Below are 22,677 nucleotides of genomic sequence, written 5' to 3' on the forward strand. Positions count from 1 at the left end.
ATCTATGAAGATGGACCGATGAGTGGATGATGGATGGAGGGAGGGGTGAATGGATGGGTGTATGGCAGAGTAAATGCAAATCTGAGATGGATGAATGGCAGAATAAATGGAAACCATAGATGATGGATGGCAAAGTGAATAGAAATCTGAGAGGCTGTAAACATAGACAAAATGTCAATTGATAGATGAAAGGCTTTATTGATGAATGGGTCAGTCCATGGGTGGCTGTATGAATGAATGGATGGATGGATGAATGCATAGGTGATAGATGTGTGAACGGATGGGTGGATGGAATAGCCAGTGGCTGGAAGAAATGATGAAAGACTGAATGAGGGAAGAAAGAATGCATGGGTGATATAATGTAAAGATGAAATGATAGATAGAGGTTGAATGGTAGGGTGAAATAAAAGATGCTTGGATGGAAGAGACAAGGGAGCGTTTCTAGGGAGGGTTTGGCCCACTTGCTTTGGTTCAAAGTAGGAGTCAGTTAACTTTTTTGGCTATTCTCTAACATTTAAGTACACTTAATTATTTACGATGTTTTGATAAAATGGCACAATGGAAGTACAGAGTTGCTTCAGTGCGCTAGGGTGTAAGACCACAGTCAAGTGTTTAGTCCGAAAGTTTACATAGACGAGGGTGGAAAGGCAGGATGCTGCCACTCAATTTAGGCAGTATTCGGTCGAAATGCTTAACAAAAGAGAACAGTATGTCTCTGCTTTCAAAACATAAGGCTGTGTTTAGAGGAAAGGATACTCGTCACAAAGTGGTAAAAATACCATTCATCGTATTACAAGTGTCAAAAAGCTATAATGCACTTGTTACGTGGCAGCCGGGACATTGGCCGTCTTTATGACGGAGTAAAATGTCCGCCAAACTCCGAATAAGTCCCCTAACTTGCCGTGCTGACTTTACCTCGGATAGCCACACTCTACAACAGCGGCTGCTGCTCAAAGGCATAACTACACAGACATGCTCTCGCCCACTAAATGCATTTGTTCCGCCACAGACACCCACCCACGTGCTGTAATGTAAGTGGGCAGAAGTGCGTACATGCAGCGAGCACATGCAAGCACAATGGGCTGTGTGGTTTTTTTTTTTGTATTGAACTCTGACAGACCCTTTTCCTGCTCGTTGGTTGTAAGCATCTTGCGGAGGCCAACCAAGGTGGTGGACATAAAAAAAACAAACTGAAAAGGGAAGAAACGAACGGAAGCGGAAAGAAACTGCATGAATGTATGATAGAGCAACAGCTAGAAACTCAAGAGAAAGGGTGGAGAAAGAAGCAAGAGCAGCAGTGCATGGAAGAAAAGGTTGTGAGAACATCATGGAAAGCAGGACAGCAAAATAGAATACAAAGTGGAGATAGTGTGGTAGCAAATATTGGGGCTAGGGAAGAAAACAAGGGCATGAAAGACTCCGACAAAGAAGGAGCGCGGAGAGTAGACAGAGTGTAAGACATTCGGTAGGTAGACGAGCCAGAGTCTGGAGGGAGGAGAGGCAATGCTGAAAGTCTGAGCCAATGAGATAGCAATGCACATACCCGAAAAGAATGATCACCAACACTGCATACACTCTAGCACGAAAGCTCTATACCAACAATTTATGGACACTGCCAACAATGCATATACAAGCACGAAAACCCATCTAACAATGCAACACAAGCACTTAGAATCTATTTACTAAGGATGCTTATGCCCATGAACACTAGAATAGTAAACCTACATAGGAAAACACCAAGAACGTCTCTGCAAACACTGCATATACGAAAAGCTGCCCCTAAATAGATACTAAATGCTCGGTCCGCCAGTAAGGTGCATGCCAAAATGTAGACCTTTGCTAATAGCACTATAGGTAAGAGTAGAATTGATATTATCCTTTAGCAGTATATCTGTTCGAATGCGAAGGTCTATTCCTTCATATGCTCATGGTACATACAGAGGCCAGCCATCCCTAAACACCACCTTCAAGAGACAGTAGGGCTTTACACACTGCACAAAATCACACACTAGAGACTCCTTCATTGCACAAAAAACATCACTGGGGGAGGGAGGGTCACAACTGAAAACACCATGGGCTCTCACTTATTGAACATGAATACAGATATGGCGTACAGCAAGGAGGGAGCAACTGGACAGATGTCAAGGATTAGCTTTTAACAGTTAAAGTTTGCAAAAAAGGGGTAAAATTCAAATGAATGGATGATTTCGGGATCTTGTGTTTTTAGCCAATCCAAGGCCCATAAATCGAATTTGTTAATGACAAAAGTTTGCAACAACCTCTAATATTTTATGGGCCTGGCAATCGCACTCGTAATAGCATAAAATACTTTAAGTAATGCATAAAAATACCTGTGTGTAACTCACACACTGGTATGTTACCAGATAACGATTACGTCATTGCTTTAACTCAGCACAACTTTGCTTTTAGCAATATGTTTTCCAGCCTATATTTAACTGGCAAATAAAAGTGACTTGTACATTTTAGTTCATTTTATAAACTAGGTACCCAGTTAGCAATTTCACTATGGCAGTCATTATGAAAATGTTATACTATTTCAAACCCTACATTTGCTTTATGCCAGCATTCCTGCCCACCCTACTTTTCCTCTGACTAACAATCTAGTTCTGTGTTTCCGGGCCTCTTGTCTCAGCCCTGCATAAAAGATGCTCATGAATAATACTGTTTGGCAATGTCATGAGAGAGGGGTGTAGGTGGTAGGCTGACATGGGACAAGGAAATAGAGAAAGAGAAATTAGTGGAAACACCTTGCTAAAGGGACAAATAGAAAAAGTGATTATGAGCGAAAGAGAAATTAAGGATGTGAAATAGAAGATGGGTATATGAAAGAAAGACTGGAAGGAAAGAAGCATGAAAGGAAATAAGGGAGAAAAGGCAGGATGGAAGGGAGAAAGGAATGATGAAAGAATTAATGAATAGAGTAGTGGAAGAATTGATAGTGGGAATGTTGAAATGGTGGATAGGATGGTGAAAGATCAAATGGTTAAAGGGTGAATGAACTGAAGGGTGTAAAATAGATAGATTGGGAAGAATGAATAGTTTAAATAATGTGTGGATTATTCCATGGATATAATGATTGAAGAATGCATGAAATAAAGGCTATAAATATGTATATATGAAAGGACTACAGTCTTCTGATCGCATCCACCTGTCACTGTCAGGGTTGGTGAACAGCAGTGGGAGCATGTCCCACTATAAAAATGCAAACAGCACTGCGTCGTGGTCACACACATAGGAAAGCTCGCATTCTGAGATATAGTTGCCGTAGTAGTTTATTCAAAAGTTTATTCAAAAGACTGACGTGTTTTGACCGGAATGGTCTTTGTGGTGTTATTACTGATATTTATATGTGTTGATCGTCTTCATTGCTTAATTGTGCCTGCAAGAAAGTGTCACTCTTAGTCGTTGAAATGTCTAATTAGACTGAAATTATGAAGATGTCACACATGGCATGCAGATAATTCACCAATTCTACTTCTCTTAACTTTTGCACAATACTGAGTTATATCTTGTGTACTTCTCATGTATATTGTCAGTCGAGTTTTTATGGAATTGCAGGCTTGAGTTTATAGTTGTTCTTTGTTCTTCAGCCATAGTTAGTTCCTGAGACAATAAGAACCGACCTTGGCATTGTTGTGATTGCTGCTTCAGTTAAATAATCTGCTTTTGACAGTCTTTTTACAAATGGCATAGCATGTATGTTAAGAGCGTTTCCTACTTTCTCATTAGAACTTAGCGAGACAATAAAGAGGCATTTCATTTAAATGTTGGTGGTTTAAAATCAAAATATAATAGATTCCCGGGTGGTAGGGCAAAGTGGTTGGTGGTTGGTGGTTGGTGGTGGGACGGGCCGCCGCGTGGGCCCCCTCCATGTGCTTTGCAGGGGGGCCCCCTCAAGTTTCGTTACGCCACTGCTTCAAACCATTACCTTAGTGAATTCACATTATCCACTTTCAACCTGTCTAGCTGATGACATTTCTATTTTTCCCTTTCCTTCTTGTCTTCTCAAAGCGGCACCCCACTTAAATCTATGCACCTTGTAAAGCTAGGAATTTACCAGGGAAACCTACAATCAGTGTCCCTTGGTTTGCATTTGTAACTTTCTCCCTTCTTCAACTTCTTGAAAGGTCTGATACCCCCCCTTCCATAGAACACTCAGGCCTGCACACCCCAAGAACTTGGAGGAGACACCTGATTTCCTAAGCTCCGGCAACAAAAATCTCACGTTCTTTTACCTCCTGGTGATATTAAAGGCCTACTATAGAAAAACTAAGAATGTATGTAAACTCAAATGTTGTAGTGATTCATCTCTTTCCCTTTGCTGGTATAACTTTTTAAATCACATAGTGAGAGTTTTGGTGTTCCTCCTTCTGTGTGGGCTTGAAAGGGTACTCGGCGGGCCCATGCAGTACTTAGATGACTTCCAAATGAAGTATTGTCTTCTCCTAGGACCAATTCTCGAAGGAGCCGAGCTATCCAGTTAACGACAATATTCTAAGCTTTACAGCCCGTAACAGTTTCTAAGTCCTTATGAATTCTACCAGGTTGATGTAGCGATCTGATCTTTTCCTACAGCTCATTCAGTCACTGAGATGCTAAAGATTGACCTTGTGTATTACTTTAGAAGTTTTAATATCTATAACTTAAAGTATGCATTTTAAGTGTGATTTAGCATATAATGTAGGCTGTGGATGGCTCGAGCGAGGCTTTGAAATAGCAATTTCCTTGAGTTTTCCTGTCCTAGTTCAGGAGACTACAATACCTTGTCCTTTTGCTCCTTCTCTTCTTTTCACGTGCAAAATGGAAACATCTGAATCACTGCTGGAATCTCATTGCTTGCTTGTTCTAGCAGAGTAAGAATTGATATAGGTAATCTTATCTCGAGCCTCAAATCAAGACATATGTGGCATAATCAATCGGCTGCATACTCATTCTTTTATGCCACCCCAGGACCTGTATCGAGACAATTTACCTATGGCTTTCTGTAGAAATTCTAGTCTGTCTGTCCCCTTTTTCCCAGCTAACTCTTCTTGGCAAGAGAGGAAAACTCCGGCAAGTTGGTTTTAAAAAAAATCTTTTTATTGAAAATGTGTTGCCAATTTTACGTACAGGGCACGGCAATATGTTACATCAAAACTAAATATAGTATTTGTTTCACTTTTTCTTCTCCGTTAACTGTTCAGCCACAATACAATGAAGATGTAAATCAATCAACATACTTCAGATCTTTCTAGTACATACAGTCTCTTGTATATCGCACCAATTTATAATAATGATTACCCAACAGACAGAAAATGAAAAAATTAGAACTAAAAATGGGGTTAAAGGAAAAACAGCTAAGGAGCGAGACTCACATTTTATTGTCCAGTACACAATAAGCATATATAATTCTAATGCTATAATTCTAACATTTCAGTCCATGCTCCCTTCTTTCCATCGAGTAATGGTATTCCAGATCTGTTTACCAAGCTTCCTTCCCTTTTTCCCCTTCCTTGCATAAATCTCAGTCTCCAAGTTATATATTGTTAATAATTTGGCCAACCAGTGATGAAATGAAGGTGGCATAGGGTCCAGCCATGCAGATGCAATGCAGAGTCTCATAACTGACATAGCAACAAACAAGAGTTCCCCCCCCACCCTGCAGTTGCCCCTCATCCTCCTTCACTCCCAAGAGAATTATCGAGGGGGTTAAAAGAATATCAGTTCCTAATGTTCTATTTATAAAGCCCTTGATGCCTTTTTCGAGTAGTTGCAGGTGAGGGCATGCTGCAAAAACATGTAACAGATCTGCATTTAAACGTCCGCACCTAAAACAACTAGTTCCTGTTGTGCCTCCCCACTGAGCTATCTTTGCAGGTGTGTGGTAACAATGGTATATAGTTTTGTAGTGTTGTGCCTGGAGAGGCGCTGAGCACAGCAGTGTATATCCCTTTTCTAGAGACGTGTAAAAACTTTCCTCACTAATATCCAAACTGTTTTTCCATTTTTTTGCCCATTTTTCAGTATCATCCTCCTTTGAGATTATCAATTCAGCGTAAAATCTCTTTATTGTACAATCCTCCCCTGCTTGAATCACTTCCATAATTGGGTTTTTGCTGAATCCTGATGGTCCTCCCTTTTTGTTGTGCAAAAAACTCCTTATTTGTAGATATTTGTAAAATTGTCTATTGTCTAGAGCATACTTTGCCTGTAGTTCAGAAAACTGGTAGACCCCTTGCTGTCCTAACACATCTCCTACCCTTCTAACTCATTTCCTTTCCCATTCTGTAAATATAGGGCCAGCGAAAACCTCCTCTGGCAGATTTGGATTTTCTTTCAATCTAGTATAGAAATTATACCTCCCCAGCCCAAACCTTTTGGCGAAAGCTTTCCAAACTGCATGAGCCGCAATAAGCGTCTTGAACCGTGTCCTTTTGAAGTAACTAGGCTCCGTATATTTCAGCAGTACGTTCTCAGCTTCTGACCCCAATATCAGGCCATATATTGCCAATGAGCCAAACTCACTCCATCCTTCGGACTCTGCCCCTCCCACCAAGCCTACCATATATTGCAAAGCTGCTGCCCAATAATATAGCTTTAAATCTGGCAGTGCCCACCCACCCCTCTCTCGTGGAAGTGTCATAAACCTGAGTGCCCTCTTGGTTTTCCCCTTTGCCCAAATGAATCTATTAATCAAATATTCGATATTCTTAAACAGCTTGGCCTCAAATAATAGGGGTATTGCTCTGAAAAAATAAAGGAACTTAGGTAAAACCAGCATCTTTACTACGTTTGTCCGCCCCACGATAGATAGGTGTAAGTTATCTAATCTATCCAAGTCCTTCCGCACTTTATTAATTAGAGGTGTTATATTCTTTTCCACTAAGCTATCTAGGTCGGCCGAGATAGTCACCCCTAAGTATGTTCCTGCCTTAATCACTCGGCCATCTGTACAGATAGTGTGACAATTTTTAATTATCTGTGTCTTAGCAGTGTTAAGTTTATAGCCCGAAATCTCCCCAAACCTCAAGGCCTCAATTTCAACTTGGGCAATAGCCTCCGTTGGTGTCGGTGGAATCACTGCAACGTCATCGGCGTATGCTAATATTTTACACTGGCCAGTTCGTGTAAGTAATGGCGTTATTAATTCACACATCTCTATTCTACGGATCAGTGGGTCCATATACATGTCGAATAGCAGTGGGGAGCAAGGGCATCCTTGCCTCGTACCTCTCCTTATCCGAAATTGTCCTGTGGACCCCCCATTCTCCCGCACGGAGGCCACTGGGTCTACATATAGTGCCTGGATTGCTTTAACGAATCGTTTTTTTACACTTGATCTTTCCATTACATGCCACAGGTAGTCCCAGGAGACCCGATCAAATGCTTTTTCCGCGTCTAGCAACATGACCGCCATCGGGTCCCCTGAGACTTCTGTAGCATCAAATAAAGTTATCACCTTACGTGTGTGATGGGTAGTGCCCCTTCCAGGTATGAAGCCATGCTGGTTCTTACTCACGACTTTATCTATTATCCTAGCATATCTTGTTGGTAACACTTTAGAGAATGCCTTAGTATCCGTATTCATTAGGGTGATGGGCCTATATGATCCAGGTTCTTCCGAAGGCTTCCCTTTTTTCAAAATTATCACAATTTCCGCGCCCCCCCCAATGTCCAGGAATAGATTCACCTATCTGTGCCTGTGCAAGTTGTTTTTGAGGGTTCATTCTATCTTCAGAAGTATCAGTATCAATATTGATTTATTTAGCTAGATTCACTTCCTACATAGCCTCTAAAGTAGCTTGTTTTTCTCCCTATAATTTTTTCCCAGGTAGTAGACATGTTTCCCATTGCTCTGCAGTCTTTCCCCCCTCTTTTTCAATGTGGATTCCCCTCCCACGAACAATGATGTGTGTGTTCAAGACCAAAAGAAAAGTGTAGTGCAGCAGTGAAGAAAGGTATGTCCCTGGTAAAGAAAAAGTTCGTTTTAATAGAGTCCAGCCTGAGACCAAGACAGTTGTCATTGATTGAAGGTTTCTGATGGGCAATGCTTGTTGTATTTAGGGTAGATTATAATATGCGAGGCAGAAATAGGGTACCTGATGTGTTGCTACATGCATTCTGGAGTCTTATCTAATATGAAGCTCTCTTTGTGTTATGCGTGTTGTCATAATATTGTGTAGGGTATTGATCTTCAGAAGCAGGTTCACCACTGGACAGCTGTAATGTGCAGAAATGTGAGAACAAATTTAGTAAGTTATTTCGGCAAATTTCAAAATAAATTGTTGTACTGTTGTCTATATTTGCAGGATCTATAGGGCTAGCAGGAGCACAATGATGGCAGAGGCATTGGGGAGAATGACCTTTTGAATACAGTCCCTCCATTTGCCGCTCTTTCCTGATCTAGGGAACCATGAACACTTTATTTTGTCATAGGGCATAAGAAGGCAGGAGCTGCAGGGAAGCAGAGGCCATGCACAGTAATGGTTGAGGGTTACGGAAGAAAGGGACACAGGGATTAAAGTGCACAGGGAAACGAAGAGGAATACACAAGTATGGAACACAGGGGCTGTGTCAGGGGTCTTCATCATTGTGTCCATAACTGCTCCCCTGAATATCTCCATTGTTCAGGGACACATGGAGGTAGGTTGCACAGTGAGGTGCAGGCGCTCCTTACGAAGGGCACACTGTGTGTAACATAACGTCTAAAAATATCTGTTCAGATTTCAACTTCAGACATGTGTGCTTTATCACAAGGCATACATATGATCCAGAACAGGCCTCCAGAACTCCTCCCCCTTTTAAGAGGCAGGGACATGCTCTAGGACTGAGGAAGATCACAATTGCTGCGATCTGATTTTAAAGGGGAAGGTTGACAAAAGCAAATAGAACCTGCCAAATCGCATATAAATGAGGCTGGAGTACTGCAACCTCTGGGCTGGGGTTATTTTGGGTGTGACACTCCCAAATAAATACATTCTTGGCTTGGTAGATGTATCTGGTGGCCCTGATTTGGGTCTCCTCTATCTGTGTTAGCTGTTCTTGTTGTCCCGATTCCACCAAGAGGTTTTATCTTGTTAATTATTTTGAATCACAAATTTAAATATATATAGTGACTGGTTTACCAAAAAAACTAGTATATCTGCTCCCAAAGAAATACTCCTTGAATGGATGCAAATGTACTATTTTTTGTAATTCTCAGACATTGGCAGTAGTAGACTTCAGTCTCAGGTTTCCAGGTATACTATTGACAAACACCTGAAAATTAGGGTCCTGATTCAGGGTTTGGTTGACAGGGTGGCAGAGAACCTTTCGTCAGCTGCCTAGCCTTTACTCTGCTCTCCAAATTTGTAGACGTCCTCTGCCCATAGGGACATCTCTATGCATTGTTGGGAACTGCTGTCATAGTGGTGCCTGTTAGTGTAGGAAAAGCTTGATGGAAAAATCTGCCAAGCATGTCAAAAATAAATGCCTAAAGCGGGAGTTTGTTTTTGAAAAATAAACAATTATGACCCCCCACACTGTGGGAGTATTCTCCCACTCTGTGGTGGTCATTATTTTACTAAAATATTTTACTATTCCTCATTAGCAGTATATGTATTTTTTGTCTGGCAGTCCATTCTAAATAGGATGGATCATTGGATAGTTTACCTCTAAGAAGCCCCTACTGACCGTCACATATAGTTGTACACCGGTGGAGAATTGGTGTAAAACCTGCAGTCTGCCATTGCAACAGGATACTCTGTCTGCCAAACTGTAAACCAGCCCCATAGGACCACTTAATTTAAATGTATACTGACCCTGCTCCCCATGGGAGCAGTCAATCCCGAACCTTGGTGATCTTACCCAATCAACCTGCAGCCCACTGTTTTTTTATTTTGGAAATTTGATATTTTCCCCCCTCGATTTCACTGAAGAAGCTCTTCCGCTGTCTCTGGCCACCCCGTACAAGACCACTGAATTGCATTAGTATTGCCTCTGCAAACAGAACTTCCTGTAAGAGACTCCGTCACACCTGCTGGTGATTCCATGACCATCTGATCGCAATGGAGACTGATCTCTGAGCGAGTTGCCTAACTTCCAGTGCTGATGAAGGATGGTTTGTGGCATGAGGGATCATTCCATGATGAGAGACTGTGGGTGGAGCTTCTTTTTTTATTTGGTTGGTTGACTGCTTGCATCTTGATGCGATGTTCCCAAGCTGGAAGATGCTCCTCCCCCCAGCTCTGCCTCCCCTCCCCAATGATATTACTGCACCTGGTCATATTTCTAACAGATTGGGCGATCTCGGTTGTGCTCCAACTTGTATCCCTGGAATGTTATAACCAGACATGATATCAAGCTGCACCAGACAATGCATTAGGACTCGCTGCTGCAGACGCTCAAACCCTCCTGACCCTCTGCTACTAAACCTACACACACTCACACAATGCCCTAGATGAACACGCTCGCATTCCCTATGTGGCATATATATATATATATATATATATATATATATATATATATATATATATATATATATATATTTTATCTGCTGCAAGGACATTGGCAAGAAGGAAGACAAATGTGACAGCAAGTCTGTTTCAGCTTTCTTAATTGGTCACCAAGAGGCTGCATTTTAAATATCTTACAAGATTAAGACTCCTGTTGCAGTCCGGCGCATTTCCGACAAAGTCCGCCCATCATCCTAATGGCCCCTATGTGTCTCCTCTTGATTCAGTTTTATAGAGGGAAAATTGAAAGAGAGCTGCTGCTAAACAGTACGAACATGAATTTAATAGAACACTTACGTTTTTCTCCTTTTACTGAACCTGCAGTTTTAATTAAATGCATACCAAAAAGGTTACATCATATCTGGGAGACTTTGCATTGTATAACCTGAGAGCATTCGCCATGGGTCGTCTCTAACTTTGTCTCAGTTTAATTTAGATCCCTGCCTTCCTAGTGGTGTAAAGAATGTCCTGAAATAGCTTTATCAGCTACATCTTAGAAGGCCGGTGGTATAAACCTCTAGATGCAGTGTCTGGCCTGCCTGCTGGAGTGCTGTTTAATACGGTTTGAGAACATATTTTTTGAACGAATTATTGTAAATTAATTTGTTTCTAGAAATATGTAGTCATTACTGCCAGGCCCAACATCACATATTTTATAGATTTTCCAATTCAATTTATTTGAACATATTGAACGCAGTTAACAAATGTAATTCTTGAAAGACAGCTATGCACCAAGCATTGCCTTTTCCTGCAAATCTAGAGACCGAAGTGTAGGCGGGATGGTCGGAATCCTGGACTAGAAGCCCACCTTTCACATTGGGTCTAATTGTGTGATCCTTGGCAGACAACCTACGTCCCTGTACTTCACTGCCCTTAACTGTCTTTAACTGTAAACCTTTAGAACACAAGCAAATCGCCCTAGAATTAAGCTTATTGACATAGATTGACATATAGATGAATAGACCGCATATGGTTACATGTCATCTAGCGTTTGGTTTACAAGGGCGGTCCTTCCATGGCTCAGCTCACGCTTTCACTCAAGCCGAGCTCCTGACTCTGCTCTCCCTTTGAATTTGGTGGCTTGCCAAACTGTAACCTACATTACAATGTAGAAACGCGTACTGGTGCCCTTAGGATATTGTTCTCTGCAGATATGTGCACAAATGTATTCAGTGTTTCATTAATTTACTTGTAATTCTGGTGTGTATCACAGATACATAAATAAATGCAATAAAAGAGGAAATGGACTCTAACAGTAAGAATACATGGAGAAAGAACTACCAACTGACTGAAATGTACATATATTATCCAAAGGTACTTTAGTGACCCGGAACTGCTTGGATACCACCCGTTGTCTCACTGTGGCCAGGAAGTGTCTTTCTTTCATTCTGTCCCGCCACTCACAGCATGTAGTGTAATGTAACAAATGATCAGACTAGATATTATTGTCTTAATTTGCACCGGAAGGAATGTACAGAGTTTCATATGCGAGTTGCAGGTTTCCATATATATTATCATTCCATTTATACAGGCACTACTAAAGATTTCGGTGTCTGTTTGTTATGTTATGCATTGAATTTTTGGCTTCATAAACAAATGACCTCTCTTGGTATATGGGTTATATTTTTACTGTTCAGCGTTTAAACCCCAAAAACCCCTGTTTTTCTGCTTTATCTCCTCAGAAGAGGAAGACGAAAACGGACCAAAACGAACTAGATGTCCAAGAGTTGACAAATTTGAAGGGTGAGTGAAAGCTTCATTTATTTGGCACCAGTTTTCTTGTCAAGCAGTCGGTAATGTAAAAATCATTTATATATATATTTTGTTTTATGGCATAGGGCGATTTAAACATTCTTCCATTGAATAACTTTGGTTTAAGAGTCCTCGTCCTCGTCTTCGTCTTCATCTGAATTGTATTTTTTTCAATTTCCAAATTTTAATTTGAAAAAACTGTTGTAGCCGGCTGTCCTTTCTAAAACCTGAATAATAAATTAAATCAAAAGTTTGCTATTTGAACGTGTTGGCCCCTTCAGTGGTTCAGAGATAGAGTGGAACTTGGACGTAAAAAAGAAGTGGAAAGGGTAAGTGCAAAGTGTACGACCGGGGGTGGGTCCAGAATTGGCGGATGCTTATAAAGTAATATACTAAATCCTTTAAGGCCAGATGCATCAAAGGGTTTTTCCCATTCTGTGTCTATGGGAAAATGTGTTCATGCTTATGGCCCTTAGTTGTGTTAAAGTGTTCCACTTTAAGACTACTGGGATTAGGGGCGTAACAAAGGCTCCTGCAGCCCACACGGTGCGGGGGCCCCGAGCTGCAGGGGCCCCTTAAGCACACTGTACCCTTACACTCACAGACGCAGCGGCATCCGTGGCTTGACCTCGCTGCTCCAGCAAGCTCGGGGCTTGCAGAAGTCTTCTGGCAGCCTCACCCAACTTTTGCTAGAACAATGTTTCATTATTGCGCTTTTCAAACTCTGCCGCGCAGCCTCTGACTGTCAGCTTGACGTCATTGCTAGTAACGTCATATCCTTCTTTTGGAGTGTGGCGAGTTTGTTTTGCGAGCGGCTGGCTGCCTGGCTATTTTGAGGAGGTGCTGCAGAGAAGCGCTGTAAATAATCAAGGCGCAGGCTGTGGCGCTCTCAGAACTGCCTGCTGCAGTTTGCACCGTGCCTCTGGGGTGCTCCGTCCTGCTGATACTGTGGGCCTGCTGCTGTGCTGAAGGTAAGATGCTGCCGTACTGGGCAGAGTATGAGCGGGAATACTGCACACATGTCCGGGCATCTTCAAACATAAACAGAGGCACATGCACATCTGTAAGACAGTGTGTGAAGACAGAGCCGGATATTGAGCAGAGTCTACCTTACTGTAGAAGGAAGGGACATGGGACAAGATGAACCTGCGGGTCTCGTTTCTCGTGGTCTTCCTTGTTTAGCTATAAAAACAAGCATTAGAAATGCAATAGGTCTCGCAGCATTAGAGTTAGTGCTTTTAGAATTGTTTATATCTTTTTTGTTTTAAATCTTTTGCATTTTATTTTTTGTAGGCAATGCAAAAGATTTACAAATCAAAAAAGCAATAAGCAAATGTAAAATCTTTAAGTAAAAATCCTGCGAGACCTATTGCACTGTGTGAGGGTGAGGTGTTGAGGGTGAGTGAGGGTGGGGGTGAGTGAGGAGTTGAGTGTGAGTGAGGTGTTGAGGGTGAGTGAGGTGTTGAGGGTGAGTGAGGTGTTGAGGGTGAGTGTTAGTGAGAGTGAGTGAGGGTGAGAGTGTTATTGTGAGTTAGGGTGAGGTGTTGAGGGTGGATGAGGGTGAGGGTGAGGTGTTGAGGATGAGTGAGGATGAGTGAGGGTGTGCATTTGAAGGGGAGGCGTTGAAGGTGAGTGCGGATGATTGATAGTGAGTGTGAGTGAGGTGTTGAGGGTGAGGTGTTGAAGGTGAGGAGTTGAAGGCGAGGCGTTGAGGGTGAGTGAGGGTGAGGGTGAGTGAGGGTGAGGGTGAGTGAGGGTGAGTGAGGGTGAGTGAGGGTGAGGGTGAGTGAGGGTGAGGGTGAGTGAGGGTGATGTGTCGAGGGTGAGTGAGGGTGAGGCTGAGTTATTGTGAGTAAGTGTGAGGATGAGTGAGGGTGAGAGTTCGAGGGTGAGTGAGGGTGAGTGAGGGTGAGGGGTTGAGGGTGAGTGAGGGTGATGCTGAGGGGTTGAGGGTGAGTGAGGGGTTGAGGGTGAGTGAGGGTGAGGGATTGAGGGTGAGTGAGGGTGAGGGATTGAGGGTGAGTGAGGGTGAGGGGTTGAGGGTGAGTGATTGAGGATGAGTGAGGGTGAGGGGTTGAGGATGAGGGGTTGAGGGTGAGTGAGGGTGAGGGGTTGAGGGTGAGGGGTTGAGGGTGAGTGAGGGTGAGGGGTTGAGGGTGAGTGAGGGTGAGGGGTTGAGGGTGAGTGAGGGTGAGTGAGGGTGAGGGGTTGAGGGTGAGGGTGAGTGAGTGAAGGTGAAGGGTTGAGGGTGAGTGAGGGTGAGTGAGGGTGGGTGAGTGAGTGAGGGTGAGTGAGGGTGAGGGGTTGAGGGTGAGGGTGAGTGTGGGTGAGGGTGAGTGAGGATGAGTGAGGGTGAGTGAGGGTGAGGATGAGTGAGGGTGAGGATGAGTGAGGGTGAGTGATGGTGAGGGTGAGTGAGGGTGAGGGTGAGTGAGATCTTGGTCTGGAGGTAGGAGGCAATGGGTTGTTTTGCAAAAAAGCAGTTGAATGTTGACTGGAAGAGCGTGAATCTTAAGTCCAAATATTAAGTACATTCTCGTCGGTCAACAATGAGGATTTACAATTCAATATCCACCATGGGTTACGAGTGGCTTAGATTACAGCTCGGCGACTTTAAAATTCAGTACAAAGTATTAGATGTCCTTTGTCTGCTAAAATGCTAGGATGGACATTAAAATACAGAATCATTCGCTGAGACTGTTACAGAAAGACATTGACTATCACTGGAACAGAAGTTGAGGCACCTCTTTACTTGCTTAAGAATGCGTGACATAATACTAAAGAAACTGTTCAAATTTTTAAAGTACACTGACCTCAATAACACCTTAAACGCAGCCAAGTAGTAACATGCGCTCTTGCTAAGTCCATGTGCAATCTGTAATATACGTATATATTCAGGCCTATGAAATCGAGCTATGGTGAGGGTTTCAACAAATGAAACTATATGTACATCCGACAGTGCAAAATCACTAGAAACTAAGCTAAACAATAAAAAGGACAATACATAATCGGGTAGAATGCGGCAAAACATTACCTTTTAAATTATGTTTTGTTGGTGGAAGGCTAATGAAAAGGCAGTGTATTAAAAAATAATGCAGCATTATAGAGTAATTTGCGAGAAAGGCCATCTATGAGGATATTTACCCCGCACTACTCAAAGGCATGACCAATTTAATAATATCATGAAAACAACTACACGAGGCATCGGAGTGAGAACAGCCTCTAAAACAAGCTGCATTGTCGAGCCTATGGATATCGAGGCCCTTCGGCAAGGGAGATGCCACAGCCTGCTTCGGTAACTGAAGTCGATGATGCTGGATAAACACAGTGCGCAGCAACGCCTGTCGCCAGCCTATCAAATTACAGGGGAAAAGTGCTGTGTTCATCCTGCTCCTGGGAGGCCAGCATCGGACAGCTCGAAGTTAATATGACATGGAATCACTAATGCAAGGGCTCAAATAAGGATTATGTTCAAAGTACTGGCCCATCAGAAAATCAAAGAAAGAGTAATTCTGAAAACGAACGCCGTAACATCTGCGCACATTCTAGCTTTACCAGCGTTAAGGGCTGACCCCTGCTATGATGCAACCACAGCCAGAAAACTGAAACCAAGGGCGCCTCCTCTGCGCAGGGAACAAACAAAGCAACCCGGCTGGCTGTGGTGAGTCCGTGGACTCTGCTTCAAATCACCATAAAATGCCACGTGTTTTACAACTGAACATCCTTCATTCGAAATGTAGATAGCGAACTATGGTAGACCTTTAAGAGACGCAATGTCACTCTGCTTCTGCCAAGACCCGAAAAGCTAGCATCCCAATTTGTTTTCATTCACACTACCTATCTTAAGCTAGTGGAAATTAAGGAAAACAAGACGGACGGACGGAGGGGAGGGGGGAGGAGAAATGCGACACGAAGGGGAGGGGGCGGAGCGGGTTAAATTATACAAACAACAAGCTGGAGGGAAGAGAGGGGAGGGGGGAGGAGAAATGCGGCAGGCAGGCAGGGGAGGAGAGGAGGAGGGGGGAGGAGAGTAGGGGAGGCACGGGACTGAGTAGTCCGAAAAGAGGGTTTAAACCTCAGCGAAATCAATTTAAAATACAGGGCACTTACGTTTCAAATGGCAGCCCTGCCTTGAAATCGTGCAAATCATAATGCACTCAAGCTGCCAGTGATGACCAAGAAAAGAAACAACAAGCTTCTCAGCAGTGGCCGCAGGCTGCCAGTGGGAGGGAACGAGCGAACATATGGCGAGCGGCGGGAAGGGGAAGGGGCGGAACAGGGGAGGGGGCGGAACGGGGGAGGGGGCGGAGAGGGGACATGCACGCGCCCGTGACTTTTAAGGTCAATGCGCATGCGCATAAGCTTAATGCGCATGCGCATTGACCTTAAAAGTCACGGGCACTGCAAGGAATCGCCACGATTCCTTGCAGTGTGGATAAAGTGTGGATAACTCGCTATAGTCTCGCCTTGCTCGATGCGCATGCGCATCGACAGGCGAGACCTAAAAAGCTGACTTCGCTCTGTCCGAACAGGGAAGGCAATGGTGAAAAACAATGTGTGTATAAGTTTTGGAGCACAATAATAAGAGGCTTTCAGCAGTTATTACAAAATCTACATTTCCCTAAAAATATATATTTCTAGTTGTGTGTTAGAATATTACATCAGAACTATCGTCAGGCATAAATACTCTGTTTTAAATATCGCCCACAAAGATACTGCCATTATGTGTAATTTGTACTTGTAAAGAGCACTAATACCCCAACTGGGGTGTCCTGGCGCATACCGCTGTGAAACCCTTCCTGGCTTTTCCCTGTGAAATGTCCTCTCCTGGGTACCCCCAAGGTGAAGGCAGGCATCCCAGCGCTGTTGGGGCTGTTGTGGAGATTAAGCAAGCTACTGCCCAGAGTTGCAGAGTGGGACCCATGATTAGAATAGGCACTGAGGCGAGAATTATCAGGTCCGAGGAAATTGACCCCAAGACTTGCCGAGGCAGGAATTGAACCCTGGTCTCGGGCCAGCCCTCTGCATCAGGGTCTGCCGCTCTAACCATTGAGCCACACTTCTCCATGTGTCTTCTATTAACTCTCATGAGGCAATATTTTTGTAAATACGAATTAAATCGCTGTCAATTGCAGATTTCAGCAAACGAGGTCAGAAAGAAATATACGATAATAAAGCTTACAGCAGCATGATATACTACTGCTTTCAATACATAGTATCCCGTTCCAAAAACATGCAATATATAAAATAAATAAACGCATGCTATGGAGTTCTGGTGACAGTTACACACCACTGTGACAAAAGTCCCACTTTGGAATTACAAAACCAGGGGTGTGAGGTCACCCATGTCTAATTTCCTGCCATTGGAAGTCTAGCTGTACACCTAGCTGCATTCCCTGCTGTCACAAGGGGCATGGCAAACCGTCTACGTTTGAGCACAATTGCCAACAGTCCATTCCTGGAGCCTCAATCATCGAAAGATGTGAGTTATGGGACTCATGAAAGCCATTAAGGTACGGTTTTTCTCAGCCCCATGGAGCCTCAAAGACGTTCCTCTTCATTATCCAGGGATAAATAAGTATCCACATAGCACTATGATGTGTTTTCTTTTTAAAAAGCACGTTACCAGTTACGTTTCAATACTTAGTGAGACATGCTCTTTTTTATTATTTATGTTGTAGTTTACACCCATTGTAACTTTAATTTTCATTTAAACTTTTTTGTTTAAATTAAATGAATAAATAATAATTTAGATCTGATGTGGTGCTTTCCAGGCTCGAACCTTGGTTTCCCAGCTCCAAAGTCGGCAGTCTAGCCGTGAGACCACATGCTCTCCCCTACCTCTAAATAAAAGAAGTGATTTTGCTATGGGTGCCAAATAAGTCACGTTTGCTACTTGCGAATTGTAGCGTTGGCCTCAATGTGCTGAATTCCATCATATGTTACGTTTTCAACAAGAAATGGGGACACAGTGATCAGAATTGCCTTGTGAAGATTTGGTTTAAATGCGCCTGACTGTGGTAAACTGAGGAAATTCGGTGCATGTATCTCAACGGGAATTAGTTTGCAATAAATAAAAATATATTAAGCGCTGGGGCCCAACGTATTTCCGAGGAGCCCACCACGAGCGCTGCTGAGTACCAAGGCTGCGAAGTCTTGCCTCCACCTCATGGGTCTGACGCTCTGCTCTGTGCATGTTCCTTTTCATCCAAGCTTTTCCGCGTGTCACTGTTTTCTTATCTTACGCTTCCTCAGTTTCTCCCTTTTCTGCCTTTCTCTCTTTGCTGCTTTGGATCAAAGTCTGATGTTAAAAAAAACTGGCTCTCAAAATAAGTGATGGTGCCACGCCTGTAACCGCCGGTACAAATTAAGGACTGGTTATCAGGAAATGCACAATCTCTTTCCGATAAATCACTGGTGTGACGGGCCTCCATTTTTTATTCTCTTCACCTCACAGCACTAGACGCCTGAGTTAATGACCACATCCTGTGTCTTTGCTGGATTTTCCTGGGTATGGCCGGGTCGAGGAAAATGAGGCATAGTCAAATAAGGTAATTCCCTGAGGTTACACCATTTGGTCAAGCAGGAAATCCAGAAGCGATCCCAGGTTTTCTGGTTGTGGAATGGCGTCCTTTTCTCCAATTTTACATTACATGTTTGCTTTGCCTCCGCATTTTTGAGGAGCTAAATCAAAACATTATGCTAGGTGAAACACGTATTCAATAATAAATCAAATAGAAACAAGATTTTCAAGAAAATGGTAACTAAGGCAAGTAGTGGAGGAACAGAAACCACATAAAAAGTTTGGATTGCGATTCAAAGAGGCCCGCAAGTGACCCAAAGCCAGAAATCTGTCTCGAAGCTTGAGAGGCCCCTTTCCTTTCACAGTTGTCTTTAATGTGCACTGCACACTGCTCCTTCTTCTGACTGCTTCATACAAGGTGATGCGGAAGACGTGACCTGGGGGAGGAGGAAGTATAATAGAGTTTGGATGGGAAGGCAGCGACCCAATGATCAAGGCAAATAGGAAACACTAACAATGGAGAGGCTGGTACCATGGCAAGTAACATAGAAAACATAGTGAAAAAGCAGATGACACAGAGATATCTGTAACTAACTGCTGTGATGCTTTGCCGACCACCACGTTTGCAATGGTACTTACTGCAGTAGGCACTTTGTTGAAAGACAGTGAGATCAATTATGGTGTCTGGGCGCTTTGGTACCACCGAAGGGTGGAGAGGATAAAGTAGTAGCCTTCATGGGGTGCAGATGCAGCAATTAAGGCAAACTACACTGCAAGGACCAGGGGGGCTTCCAGTTCCACAATTTAATACAAAGGCAAACTGCATCATCGGCGATTTTGCAGCAACAGTCTCCTGCCTCAGTCACTTTCAGCAGCTGCACTTCCTCTATGTCTTGCGCAGTGAGGGGTGTGTGCCCTAAAACTACCAGGGAGCGCCCCCAAAACCCCAGAGAATGCCTGTCTCCAGCACTCACAGCAACCTCCCTTGTTTCGTTAAGTATTAGGGTTCTTGCAGTTGGAGCGCTCACACCAACCTGCAGCATGAGCACTTGACTGTGCTTGCAAGAGTGAGCACAGGGTACTGCTCTAGGCACTTACACAATTTGTAGCACAATATGCCCTACCAGTCAGTACTTCGCAGCACACTTCATCGGGAAGCTTGGGGAAACCTGCACTTGCAGCGGCGGCACTTAGAGCAGTATTAATAATCCACATTTGTAAAGTGCACAATCACCCGTAAGGGTCTCTAGGCGCTGGGGGCCGTCAGGAAGATTAAGTAAGCTATTGCCCAGAGTCACATGGTGCTGGGCTAATCTGTCGCCGGCCCTGGGGATCGAACCGTGATCCCCAGATTCCGGAGTCAGTCACCCTGGCCGCGGCGCCATTTACAGTACTTGTGTCAGCCTAGCACCTGTTGCATCAGGTGCTTCCTATGGCGTGTGGGCACCTGCAGCTGCCCTCTTACACTGCAGAGAGCCCCCCTCACCCAACACAACCCTTCAGGGGTCCTACATATGCACCATGGGAGAGTGCAAGCTGGATAACCTTGTAAAACAACACATGTGGTGCGCGCTGAGTGAACAATCAAAAAATAACGCGGTTACTCTGTAATGTGAGCGCTGGGATAAAGAGCGCAGATAGAGGGGTTTCACATGAGAAGCGATGATTAGCCTCCAAATTAGCTGATGAGGATCCTGTATATTTGCTGTATGACCTGCATGGCCAGACACATGTAATCACTCATAATGATCACGTCCGCTGAGGATCGTGTAAACAAACCTCTGTGCACTTCTTTTGACTTTCACTCACACACAAGACACTGTTTGTGTTTAAGGAGCGAGATTTATATTTATTTTTTTAGCATCTCTGTAAGACAGTGACATTTCAAATGCCATGCACATTCTGTCGGGTGGGGGCAAAGTTCATTTGTACGGCCATAAAGACCCCGTAAAAAAGCCCAGCGCACCCTTCTCGTGGCCCTCCATGACTCGCATGTGAGATGAAGATTACTGATAACTAATTGGTGGACGGTGGAAGGGGTGGCCGGGCTGCAGGGGGTTGGGGGGGGCCTTCATTGTGCTTTGCAGGGAGGCCCCCTCAAGTTTCATTACGCCACTGACTGGGATTGTGAATTCAGATTACCCCTCAAAAATGTTGGGACAAAATATTGCAGAGTATTTCCCCTCTGCATCGGAGCCTTGCTTTATCTCACCCCGGTTACTTTCCCCACATACATAACCCCTTCGCCTCAATTCTGCAGTGCTTTCAACGTAGGCCTCGCATTACCTCATTTGTCGGAGATCCCTTGCCATAGCAGCACTGTGTGTCAGTTGTCAAGTGCTGCATCAGAACCCACATCGAGCCGCAAAGAATGCATGACTCCAAACAAGAGTGGCCCACAGCATGTGCAGACTGGCCTGGTTCAGAAACCATGGCCGCATTGTGTTTCACGTGCCACCCCATGAGTGTGTCCATTTCTGCACCTTCCCATTCAGCACTGTTGTGCATGTGTAGGGTGGTGTGGCTTTACCCAGATACCATGTGGTCCAAGTGTTAATGCCCCCCCCCCCATTGCGTTGCTCTGGACAGGCCCCTGTAACTGTGGCTTCGAGTAAGCTGTGGGATTGGCCTCCCCTTGTATTATGAACTGTGTTTACTGGGGGATTGTACAGTAATGCACGAAGTGGTACTTTGTTCCCATCACTCTTCTACAACATCGTAACCAAGCCATGGATTATCCTGCACGAAGAGTAGAATTGTGTTCAGGCAGCGGGGTGCTGAGAGACTGTAGGAAAGACTGGAGGACACGATGAGTTGAATTGTAGCAGGAGTTTATTAGAGACACGTCCTGTTAAGTCCAGTGCATCAGTTCATAATACCACAATTCTAAACCCAGATCTCAGCATGTACATTCAAAAGATGCTGCACAAGGCATGTGCACAACAGCCAGAGACAGCCACGAGATGTCACAGGCAAAGCCATAGCCACGTGCCATCCCGTGGTCACAGATAACAATATGAGCAGTATACAACACACCTCCCTTCCTGTAAATAAAAAAAAACAAAAACAAAAAAAAAAAAAAACTATGCAGTAGTAAATCTTAACATATGACAAAATTCTAGTAGTGAACAAGAAAAGAAAATAATAACCTAAGCAAACCTAAAATTTTAATTCATGACAAAGTCCTTGTATCTCTCAGGGAGACGGTGAGGCCTCAGACATTTTTTTGAAACCACAGTGGAAGGAGAAGACCTTACATCCTCAGGGTTCCCATTCTCATTCAAAAGACATCCTGAAGATGTTCCCGCATTACCAGATTCAAAATCAAGAAAAACATTGCTGTCATCGCTTGACACGACACCCCCACTCAGCATACCTTGACCTTTAAACACAGAAACTCTGTTCAAGTTCCAAACACTTCCATCCTCAATTCTGACAGCATGCTTGAAAACTTCAATAACTTCCATGGGACCGGACCAAATTTGACCCCCTTTCGGGACACCTTCCTTTCTTTTAATACGGACAAAATCTCCAACTGAGATGACATGTTTGCTAACAGATCCCTGCTTTGCTTCCATCCTTTCCTTCATCTTATCCTTATATGCGCTGACTCTATCTCGAACCAACTCATAATCTACCCTTGAGGAAACTCCATTCTCACCTAAACTTTTTTTTAGCCACCATGGAGTTAAACGAGTACTGGGTTTACGACCCCTTAAAAGTTCAAATGGACTTACCAAAGTGACAGAGTTAGGAGATGTCCTATAAGACAGTAGCATAGACTGAAGGGCATTACGCCAGTTTAATTGACCTTTAACAGAAAGCTGGATCGCCTCCTTTACAACTCTGTTGAATCTTTCAACTTGGCCATTGGCTTCAGGGTGGAACACAGCAATCCTATTGTGCAAA

At 43.7% G+C, this 22,677-nt stretch overlaps 1 protein-coding gene across 1 annotated transcript in view; it reads left to right on the plus strand.

Annotated features, from left to right (window-relative positions):
• The window catches only part of CCDC69 (coiled-coil domain containing 69), a 163,893-nt gene that overhangs the window by 67,656 nt on the left and 73,560 nt on the right, over positions 1 to 22,677 (plus strand). Inside the window, exon 2 of the mRNA XM_086931280.1 lies at positions 12,176 to 12,236. Within this exon, the coding sequence (XP_086787406.1) occupies positions 12,176 to 12,236 (61 nt within the window). The remainder of the gene's footprint in view (positions 1 to 12,175; positions 12,237 to 22,677) is intronic.

This window comes from Lissotriton vulgaris, chromosome 7 (genome assembly GCF_964263255.1).
Source record: "Lissotriton vulgaris chromosome 7, aLisVul1.2, whole genome shotgun sequence".
Taxonomy (NCBI): Eukaryota; Metazoa; Chordata; class Amphibia; order Caudata; family Salamandridae; genus Lissotriton; species Lissotriton vulgaris.